This window comes from Battus philenor, unplaced genomic scaffold (genome assembly GCF_028537555.1).
Source record: "Battus philenor isolate CCGP_79_NKW_IND1 unplaced genomic scaffold, ilBatPhil1.0.hap1 SCAF_13, whole genome shotgun sequence".
NCBI lineage: Eukaryota > Metazoa > Arthropoda > Insecta > Lepidoptera > Papilionidae > Battus > Battus philenor.
Window position 1 is genome coordinate 3684714 of NW_027181675.1, and position 12274 is coordinate 3696987.

Genomic DNA, 12274 nt, shown 5'->3' on the forward strand with positions numbered 1-12274 from the left:
ATATTACTATAATTATTGATATATTAATATATTTATTGCAAATCAATTTGTGTTTTATTTTTACCCACTCGAGAGTATAAAATTTATGTTCATGTAGCCGTATTAGGTTTACTCCATTTCATGTTTCTCAAATATAATCTAATAAAAGATAGGAAAAAATATTTATTCCACCTCACCTACTACTAATTAAAGTTTACGTCCAAAAGGGGAGGATTCTAGTGTCTCGAGGTAGGTCAAATAGTTTAGCCAGCCTGATCTAAGTTGGCTACGGATGACAATAGTGCAAGAATCTAATTATAATAAGCATCTTGTTTAAGTTCATGTTAAATAAGTTAGAATATCCAAACCAAGAGCAATATCGGAACCGGAAGACTGCGTCATAATATATGACATGAATATATTTATTAAGACTAACATTTTACTACATTCTATTAAGTTAAATACAAATGAGAACTTTATCAATAAGCACAAAATAAATCCGCCTAATCCCAATAGTTTCCTTCCCAACAGATTTAGTAAAAGCAAGACTTCGTTTAATGTTAGACCAATTTAATGGTTTTTTACAGTCGTCCAACTTCATATTTGTCTCGTTTTGGGCATCAGAATGGCACGTCAATAAATGTGATGTGGTTTTCACCACTTTAATTTATAGTACTGATAACCGTTCAACAGTAATACTTAACCTCGTTGTCTTTTTATTTATTTACATCAGACGTTTTACCGAACTCAAATAATATTGATTTTACCAATTAATTTCAAAACAATTTCTTTTCTGATAAATGACAAGATATCCAGCACATGTTTTATTATTCTGCTAAATCAAAATTCATCAAGAACGATATAAATTTGTTCGGTGCATACATATATTGGGGGACCGGAAAGTAATGTCGCTTTCTTAAGTTAAATTCACTCGAATACATTTTTAACAAGTTTTTATTTCTAATCAACAATATATTCACCTTCGTTATTAACAACTTTTGCCATCTAGTAGACAAATATAATACAAATTTTAAATGCAGAAGCGGGGAAAACCAATCGGTTTTTCTGCAAAATATGTCGGCGGAAACGACATTACTTTCCGGCCCCCCTAATATATTGAACGGCTTTCATATCAACAAAATTATTAGGTTCACAAATTAAAACTATATTTTCTGGGATTAAGATTCCCAGTAATCTTACTAGTAAATCTATTCGAAAGAAAACTCCCTATAGTACTACTGCGTTGATCGCACATCAACATGACATGCTACTGCATGGTAAGCTGATGAGAGTTCGTGACACCGGAGTTATAGTTGTCGCCGTTGCAGCTCCGTACACACCTCGGGGACATACAGCCATGTTATAGGTAGAGCCCCAGATCACATTCCATCACGAATCACTTTAAATAGGTTCTTGACAAAAAATAGTTAGTAATTTATAGTAAACAACCCTAAAACAAATTGTGTGGGATTATAACATGAGAAAGGATACCCCGAGAAAACAAACAAAAAAATTTGTTTTAAATTTTAATCTTCATTTTACTATAGAGACTGCAGCATTGTATATCGACCTCTGTCGAGGGCGTTGTATGAAGTTCTCAAAGCCGCTATTTTTGTAAATTGATTTGGCTGACCTAAAATAACTTTAATTAAAATATGCTTTTTTTAACAAAAACAACTCAAATTATTCTCGTTATGTATAGAAATTCCCTAGTAAGATTTTTCTCAGCAGACAGCGGTAAACGTATTTCTAAGAAAAACTGGCTCAACTACGCGATCTTCCCTAAACTCAATTTATTAGGACGATCAGGTTAAAATCAGAAACCAAAAGATAGCAGCCATTTGTTAAGCATCTATATTAAAGTTTCAATACAAATAATGCACTACAAAACCATTATTTTATCACCCCATAGCCTAAATTTTTTAATCAAATGTAATTTGCTTATTGAATACAATTGTAACCAGATGTTCATACATTATCTTTTTACGAATTTATTCTAAACGAATTTTTAAGATTCCACCTAGCGTTTGGAAATAATTACTTTGTGCAGAATCTATTTGGCAGTCACCTTGTTAACAAGGAAATAGTATACAACGAACTAGATGTTGCTTTGCAACAACATTAAAAATATATATATCTTGCAGATAAGTACACTACAATGCTGGGAAAAACAGAAAAAAAAACATATATTTTTTATAACTATTAAAAAAAAACTATGTTGCCGATATACAACACTATGCATTTACTGCTACTTATGCCATTTAAGTGGTATATTGCTGCAGTTTTTCATCATTATGCATTTAAGGATTAAAAATTTTTAATTAGTAAATATTCATGGTATAAAAGGTTCTAGTAATCTACATATTGAAACAAAGTAAAAATGTTTATTTCAAAAATTCACAAAAAAATATGTTATCACTACAAGATTTGTACAGATTACCTAACAACCATAACAAAGACTCATTAATTAAACCATTATCAGTTTTCAGTATCTCCCATAGACTAGACATATTATTTTGTACAAAAAAAATTAAAATATCTTGGTAAAATTGTTCATCGACATTGGCTAAAGTTCTTATCACATACAATAGTTCACAGTTGTTGTTATGGTCACATTTTTTTAAGTGATTTCTAGCAGCTGTGTCCAGAGCTGCCAACATTTTGTGCACTAATTCTTCTGGCATATTGTCTTTGAAGTCTGCATGGCAGGACAGGACAAATGACAGTTGACAAGATGGCAGATTGGGTTCAATTTTTGATAAAGCTGACAGCACTTTATTGATTTGTTCAGACCTGAAATATTTAAAGATTAGTTAGTTAATATTAAAAACATGTCTATAATTTGATTAAAGATTGATTAAAATTTAATGAAATCAACAGACTTTAGAAAGATTGTTTCACAAGTGTCATATTGTAAGAGAAATTTTCTGATTAATAATCTTTTCTTTATCCAATGTTCCACATTGAAAATTTATTTATAAATAATTTTTTTATCTAATTGATAACAATAAAAAGACAAAGCAAACCATTATCTGTTTATCATTTTTTTTCTTATCTACAATCCAATATATCTCATCACAAAAGTACTAACTAGTCACTAATAACCTTATTAGCTATTTATATTTCTTCAGACAGGAGAGAGTGCTTAGCCTTAATTTCATATTCAATTATTCTTATTATTGGCCAGTCTTTACTATTTATATTTATTGTGTGAAAGATTGCCAAAGAGCCTAGTTTTATAGTAATGTATTTAATTGAGCTCCCCTATAATGGAGTTATTCAACTAAAATACAATCTGATGAGAAGAGCCTTCAATAAACAACCAATTTTTTTATAACTATTCTAACAACTTTCCTTGACACAGGAGCTAGAAAAATTCATTCACCAACTGATCTATTAACATATTTTTTTAAAGTTGCTGATATTTTTCTAAATTTATTACATCATGACAATTAAGAAGCAATACAGAGCATTTTATTGTAAATAGTTACAGGTATATAAGCAATATGAAACCTTACAATGAATAGTAGTACCTGAAATCATCTTCCATTTGAAAAGCAAAATGCAAGAGAGCATAGACAGCAGCATCTTGTATGTCTTCATTATTCATGAACAGCAAGTCGCAAAGCTTAGTAAGAGCCCCTTGTGCTACCAGTACATCACAAACTTTTGGCCCCGAACCAGCAAGATTACCCAGTGCCCATGCACATGTCATCTGGAGAATATACACAGTTATGTTAAAAAAAGGAAATTGCATGAAAACTAATTTTAGATAAAAAATTTTAGATATCTGTTTAGCCTTGGGTATAGGGAATCAGAGTGTAATAGAAAATACTCTTTCTACTATAGTCATAGATTATATGCCAGGTTTTCTATTTTAATTTCATATAATGATTGGAAAGTCAGTATTGAGATTTTTGAAAAACATGTAGATAAGAGACATATTTATAATAAAAAGAACCTAACTTTAAACTTTTATATGTGAAAATGAACGGTCTTCCTATATCCATTTTCTTATTATTATATTATCTGTATGTTTTTCCAAAATATTAAATAAGTAACAAATTTCATTTTTCTTGTATTAACTTGCACAATAGAGATAAAAAAAACTCACAGCTAATTCAGTAGTTAAATTATCAAGAGCTGCGATGAGGTATGGACCTGCTGTTTTTGCAACAACATTGCAGGCTCTTGAATCTCCTAGAGCCAGATTACAACAACACCCAGCTGATGCACATTGTTTCTTTACATCATGCCCTGGAATAAATTATTTAACAGTTTTTATTACAACAAATCTCTCACTTTTACACAAAGAAGCAATGCCTTGACATGGTTTACCATGGCTAGTATCTTTCAGGGATGATGCTTGCATATCTAAATGAAGGTATATGTCATTTCAGTTTGGTAGTTGAAAATGAAAATCTGTGGCTATGGCTATGCTAATTGAGCTGCATAGTTTATAAAGTCATTAACAAACTCATGGATGCTACTACAAGTTTCTTTTTATCATTCACAAATATAGAGCAGAGCACTGAAGAACCTCAATCTAAAATCCTTATGTATGTGAAGGGTAATATTAGACATTTCATCAGATTAATAAAGTTGCTTAGGCAATTGTATAAAAAAGCAAATTTATATACTACTATAACTGTCTGCTAATAGACCTAATATAATTATTTAACTTTAAATTACCTAGTGGACAGATGATTGCGAATAATTAATAAGTAATTATTAAAAGAGATTTTTTCGAAATTGAACAGTTTGTTGCCCATAAAAATAATTTTGTGCATTTACTAGGCATAGATCTAACCTAAACACAATAGCAATATACTTTTTAATTACTAAAGACAAAATAGTTATGGTACATGGCTGTGATGGTGTTCAGAAGATTTTTTACCTGATAATTCCCTAACTAAACCACGCATTGTTCCATGACTTCCTAAAACAACTTCAATATTCTTTTGATCCTGCATCAAACCATTCTTGAGTGTATTAAGGTCTGAGACAGATATATGGCATTTTGATTTCAATTTTTGAACGACTTCTAGAACATTGTTTGGTGATATACTGCAAAGAAAAAAAATTATGTGTTTCACCAGTTGAATTGTAACTTTTCCTAAATATATTATTTACTGCAATATTGTTGTTGGCTAAGTAATAAATATAATGGTAATAAAAGCTTTGCTTGTTGAAGAAATACTACCTTATATTTTGTATAGAGCGTTGTACATCACTCATTTCATTTCTATAAAATCGCCGGTTCAATTTTAATAATTCTCGAGTCGTTTCCCTTACATTTTGAACAGAATCTTCATTCATTTTGTAAGTTTATTATAATTGAGTGAATAACAAAAATGCTCAAATATTCAAAATATCACTATTAACGAAACTATTTGTTTTGACATATGCATTTTGGTATTACCAGGTATTTTTTCTTATAAGATGAACGGTCTACAATCAATGAATTTTTCAAAAGTGCATTTAATAGCACTAAATAAAAAAAATCCATAGTCTACATTTTCGTTACCATTTATAGTAGTTAGTTGGTCACCAATAAATGAACCGAATCTATCACTGCTAAAAGTAATAATAAAATAGACCCATTGAATAAAATTCACTAAACTCAAATCCATACAACAAATACATCTCAGACAAAAGTGAAAAAAAACTGTAAATTACTTAAAATGAACGATTGCTGAGTCAAGTTTTAAAAAATTATAGGTGACAAGTGAAAAAAAATAACATGTTGAAATCGCGAAATCAAAAATGAATGTCATGGTCGATGACATTAAAACGGCAACGGAAAATTTTATTATCTCTTTTATATTTTCTTATAAAGATGACTTAATCTCTCAAATAGATCTATACAATAACTCGTCACGATATTTCGGGAACCATAAGGCCTAAAGATTTGAAATTAGTAGCTAATTACTTTCGCAGAGTGGAGGTCAGCTACAATTACATTTTACGAAATTGCACCCTTAACGACTGGTTTAAGTTAGATAGTATAAGGAACCAAAGAAGTGACAGATTAAAATATCCATTATTAACCGTACATATTTTTCATATTTAGTTTAATAATAATATTGTTATAAAATTCCACCTTATTTCAAATAAAATTTTAATATGTAAATTGTTACTAACACATTGTAGTTAGATACATAACTCAATATTAATAAAAAACTTGCTAAAGAATAATGTCGTGTAGAAACAGCTTTAACAAACTTTAATTTTATTTTCTTTAAAATTTAATTTTTCAGAAAAACATTAAAAAACACAGTATGTCTTACTGTTGTGTTGTAGTACCTACAAATTATGTACAATGATAACTGACTTTCAAGTAACAGGTGAGATAAACTGGAAATATATACAGTGGTATCTCAGTTAACACATAATTCATTTTAACGACATGTTTTATGTTCAACAGAATTCTTACGTATACAATAAATGATATCTTGTACCGTAATTAATATGTACATGATAAAATAATGCAATCATTAAAACTTAATATATTAGAAACGATAGTGACTTCTACTGAGGGTAAAGGCATTTTTGACGAAATAGAATGGCTAGAATTATTTGCATAATTAGTGAATTATCTCTTAATATTAGGAAAGGCTATGATTTTTATTTATTGAAGATATCCCAAGAAAATGATTATATAAATTCATCGTATTCTTAAGTTATTTTCTACAAATTTTATCACCTACAATATTTATTGAAAATGTTTAAAATATATTTTAAGGGACACATTCTAAAATATGTCTGTTAAGGAAGTCACGTTATTTTTTAATTCTAAAATAAAACTATTAAATATGATTTTATATTAAACTACGCATGTGTGCAATCTATTGTGCGTGTGCGAATGTAAAAAAAATTGTTTCAAAAAGTGAAATCGATTGAATATGTGTTTTAATTCATTCAAGGTCTCATTTAAAATGCTGTTTTAAAAACATTGCTTTGAGATTGAAGTCTTCAAATTACATGTAGGTATTTTTGAATATGATTATAAATACATGTATAATTGATATATATTGTGTTAAGCTATTCAATATTTAGTTATATGTAACTACTGTTTTACCTGCAAAGAATGTATGCTGGCGTAAAGTCTGTGTTTTTCTTTTTTAAAGCCTATAGTAAGGTTTTTTTCGCATTGCTGCCTAAATGGCATTTCCAGTTTCTGTGGGTCCGGGCGTACGATATAGTCGAATAGATTGTAGAGCTTTACAGTTTAAATTAAATTTCGATGACTATTGAAACATCGCATATACACTTAGTATAACGTAACATTAATTATTATTTTACAACTATTTCAGGCTGAATTTGATATTGTGCCTTTGATGTTATATCTTGTTAGATTGTATGATTTATTATTATTGAATGCATGTCTTAGCTTTTAAATTTATTAACTTTTTCTCAGAGATAGTTCGTCATTGCTACACTCGTGTGACTTGATAAGAAAATAATTAGTCTGAATGTTCAAATTGCTGAAAGCCAATAAAATGTTCTGCTTTAGAATAGACTTGGTAATAACTATTTAATATATTCAAAATTTATTATCATTGAACGATCTCTGTTAATACTCTTTTAAATATTTTAATCCGACAATGATTTTCATCTCGGTGTCAAAAAGAAAATATTAATATATATCTATTCCACACGTAGCTCTATTATATAGCAGATTGCTATATAGAAATCTGCTATTTAATAGAGCTATCTTCACAAAAGATTTAGCACCCAATAGAGTAGCAAACAAACAGAATGGACTATTATAGCTTATCCTTCATTCGTGTTAGTTGCTATTATGGTAAATCTGTAAGCCTAGTGGCTTTTTTTTAGCGCAGACTATATTCTGACGAAACAAGTAATAAAAAAGAAAAAAACCTGTTTGAGTTTCTTGTATGCTTTTCTCAAATCTGGGTACGAAATCATCGTAGCTATAGGCGTAGGATGTCATTACTATCATTACATGTTAAATAAATTTCTGACGACTTTATTAATATCGACAATTCACCTTGAGTATGGACATCTTACGCTGATCTTGTCGTGATCTCTACTCCAGAATCTTAAGGCCTCAGCTGCAATTTGTACTGCTCAGTCACTTCATATAACCCAGCTGATTAGCGAAATGTGTCCGTATAATATAATTCGTCTACCGACTTACTCTATGTGTATTATTATGTGATATCAATATAGCAATCTTATATAAACCTTAATTTTCCCCAAGTTGTCTTTTTTTAGCATTCTTCTCTTGAATTACACATTACAATTTTAGAGTCACTTTATCATTTACAGTGATTACTGTAAATGATAAAGTGACTCTAAAATTATCAAGAAATACCAAGTAATTACTCTGCAGGTATCATCATAATATCAGCCGAGGAACGCTGCTAGACAGAGACCTCTCTCATAGAATTCCGAGGTAGATATTCCTTTCTAGACGTACACAGAAGACTTGTTTTTGTCTTCTAGTAACAAATTATGAAAGCTTTAAAACTATCTTCAATATTGATGTTAAATTATTATCAAACAATCAAGTTTCGGTATAAATAAAACTCAAAGGTTCAAGTGTTTTTTATTAAAGAATAATTGAATAATGATAGAGGTCAAGACCGGGGTCGAATAGTGACGATGTAATAATTTATTCAATTAACACTACAATGAATTAATGTATAAAGCTATTCATTTAAACAACATACCTGTAATTAACACAATAGTATAGAAAAAACGGAAAAAATTATAGAAATTACGTAGGGGTTGTCTAGGTTTATCACAACTTTTTGAAATAATCATTTCAGCAGGTCGTCCTTCATAAATTAACAATATTATATGCCGGTGAACAGCAACCTACTTCAAACTTCTTCGACAACCTCAATAACTTCTTTTGTCCACGTTGCGGGTAGACGTCATACGCTACACTTTCTTCCGCTCCTTGGTCTCAACTTCATAACTTTAAAGTCCAAATGATCTTTGTTAAATACACACAATTTTCTATTTTATTATTATGAATGTAATTGTCCACGAGCGATAAGAACTACTCTTGTACCTCTGTATTGTTTCTTTTTTATTTTATTTATCATCTATGGCGTAAAAAAAGTTTAAATAAACAAATAAATGTTTTATAGTCGTCAATTATTTATTTCAATTAATTTCACACATCGCTGTTAAGTCAGTGTCTGCCTTAAGCGTTGGCTTATTATGGATAGCGTTTTTGTAGCGAAAAAATGGCCAACACTTCCGCCAGTTAGAAACTCCGAAAATAGTTGCTATTATAAATATATTTAAAACTTATTGAAGTCACTTCCATAATAATTTAGCAAGTAATAACTTTGGGTGACTATAAAACATAATATGCGTTCTTTGATTTTCGCAGAATAACGGGTAAAATTATCTAATAATTTAGATTTAACATGAAATAAGATTTATTATAGCTCTCTTATGTAATTATTCTTGGCGACTACGTGACGTAAATATACGTGATTGATTATTATAAAAGCTTTAAAGGTCTAAATGTATAAATCGTTTGGTGTGAATGAATATACTTGCGTTTGGTGTTACACAAGCGATCCCCGAAAGGGGTGAACCTTGTATTAGTCATATGTTATAAAAAAAGTTATATAAGTTTACGTACATTACGTAAAAATTGTATGACGATATTAAATTCGCATTTATACTTTTAAGAATTTGTATAGTCATTCACTTTTTTATGGCGTTAAGGAAACTGGCCACTGCAACGTACCATAATATCAGGCAAAAAAGGTATTCTTCATAATACGACAAAATATTCTTGTAGATATTTTTGTTGTCGCTTAGTGCATTTTTATATTTTCATACAAAGAATACAAGTACAACAACCTTTAATTACGTATTACATACCGCTTTGGTTTCCTATTTTGTCTATGATATAGTGCAACGACTAGATGATTACGGTGCTTAATTGATGGATAAATATTACCATAAACACTGGGATAGTCTGTCCTTGTCTGCAAAAATATATTACATCACTTTATCTCAGTTATTTCATTGTCATATATAGTACATTGTAATATTTATTCTTTAGTATAGCCATTAATAATGTCAACATTACTATGGACTTAATAATTTATATTAATAATTATAAAATGTACTGTACTCGGCTATAGATATTGCACATCGACTTATGGAAAGAGACAATCAGCTAATTTCGGCTTCGTAGATCGTTATCTCTGTCGCACGAAATACAAAGACTGACAAAACATAGGTAGCGTGGGACAGAGATAGTGCTCTACGAAGAAATTAAATTTAGCAGTTTGTCTCTTTTCAAAAGTCGATATGCAACATTTATCGCTGGGTACTGTAAAACTGTTTTAAAAGATTAATTGTCATGTCCGTTAAATGAATAAAAAAATAATAATGTTCATAAATATTTTTAACTTAACGTATGGACTTACGTAATTAGTAGTGAGATTTTAACTAATGGATTTATCTGTCAGCAGAAATTATTTCTACCTTACGTCATTCCATAAATTACGTATTTCAACTGCCTTTATTATTTGTTGAAATATTGGAGAAATCCAAACATTTCAAAATAACGCTGTCTGCTGCGTTGTGTAAAACTAAATTATAGTGCTACCTAAACCGCTGTGCCGCGCCTTAGGTTATTTGCGGCGAGACGGAAGAGGGGTAAGTAAAACAAACAACAACATTCAAATAATATTCCCTTAACCACCACAAAACTAAATTAGTCCGCGAGAAGAGCTTTAACCCGTTTAGTAATAGAAGCGTTATGAGAAACGACAAAAGAAATGTAATGAAATTAAATAAATAAAAAAGTAAAGCTTTATGCGGACCTCCCGGAACCATTAATCGTAAAGACGTCTAAGAAGAAAAAGATCATACTCTTGTAAAGTTCGAAAAAAATGACAGATAAATGCCGTAACGATCATAAGGGATCTTGGATGAGGAATGTCATGGTGTTAACTGGAATGGCAGGTATGATAAAATAAAAATAAATATTACGAAAAATAAGTTATATTGGTAATAAATATTCGGTGCGAATGCACTAAGAGAAAATAAAAATAATAATTTACCATAGTCTATTAAAGAAAACAATGACTTGACATCACCCAGTTTACCCCAATTCAGTAATGATAATATGTAGCACAGCTGAGTCCGAAGGAGCCAATGGAATGCTACCTAAAACGAAGTCTAGGCTATGTGCCCTCTGCACCCTGACTCCTTAAGCCCGCGGAATCAGTAAATGTCAGTAAGGCAACAGTGACTCAGTCAAAAAATCAGCCTAGCCACGCCCCTTGAATACTAGACCATATCATAAATTGATTACTTTTGACCTATATATCTTACGTAAGAGATCTTTAGGAGATATATGAATGAATCTCCTAAAGATTCACTGGCTTTGTGTTTTCCTAGTGGCGAAGGATTTAATATTCGTTCAGTAAAATTGTTAGCACTATACGTTAATATTTTTTTATTTCCATAACATCTGAAATTACAATAAAACCCGCTGTTACCAATCACTAGACTAGGCACAGCTTGTCTCGTAAAATGAATAACATCTGAAATAACAATTTGGACAGGCGTGCAGCGTTACATAGTACTGAAAATTTTATAAAAGAGAATATTAAATCGATTCGATCATTTCAAGCTTTTCATCACAGACAAAACCGCTACCTTATACGAGCACGCACAATATTCGGTGATCTCTAGAGAGAATCTGATACTACCGTTTTTCATTTTTGTAAATTATCACATTAAAGATACATTTTGTAAATAAATGTAACAATTAATCATTTTAAGACTCGCTAAACATTATTATTTTAACAATAGTATTATTTTTACAATTTTTTTCTATGTTGATAGGAAGTCGGTAGGTTTAAATAATATGTGGATTAAAATATTGTATATATTAAACTTTAGGTGAATATAAAATATAATATAATATTTAAAAGATTAACGGTTAAAATTATGTAATAATTTAGATTTAACATGAAATAAGATTTATTGTAGCTAGGCTCTAGGCTCTCTTATGTAATTAGGCTTGGCGACTACGTGACGTAAATATACGTGATTGATTATTATAAAAGCTTTAAAGGTCTAAATGTATAAATCGTTTGGTGTGAATGAATATACTTTCGTTTGGTGTTATACAAGCGATCCCCGAAAGGGGTGAACCTTGTATTTGACACATGCTATAAAAAAAGTTATATAAGTTTACGTACGTTACGTAAAAATTGTATGACGATTCGCATTTATACTTTTAAGAATCTGTGTAGTCAATCACAATAATATGTGGATT

At 30.0% G+C, this 12274-nt stretch overlaps 1 protein-coding gene across 1 annotated transcript; it reads right to left on the reverse strand.

Moving 5' to 3' along the window:
• Positions 1-2363: 2363 nt before the first annotated feature.
• Positions 2364-5322, reverse strand: LOC137933535 (uncharacterized). The gene is made up of 5 exons (XM_068777495.1): positions 5183-5322; positions 4877-5046; positions 4094-4236; positions 3513-3694; positions 2364-2772 (listed from the first exon to the last, which is right to left on the reverse strand). The coding sequence occupies exons 1-5, from the start codon at positions 5296-5298 to the stop codon at positions 2364-2366; spliced, it is 1020 nt and encodes a 339-aa protein (XP_068633596.1). The 5' UTR covers positions 5299-5322.
• Between the last annotated feature and the right edge of the window lie 6952 nt (positions 5323-12274).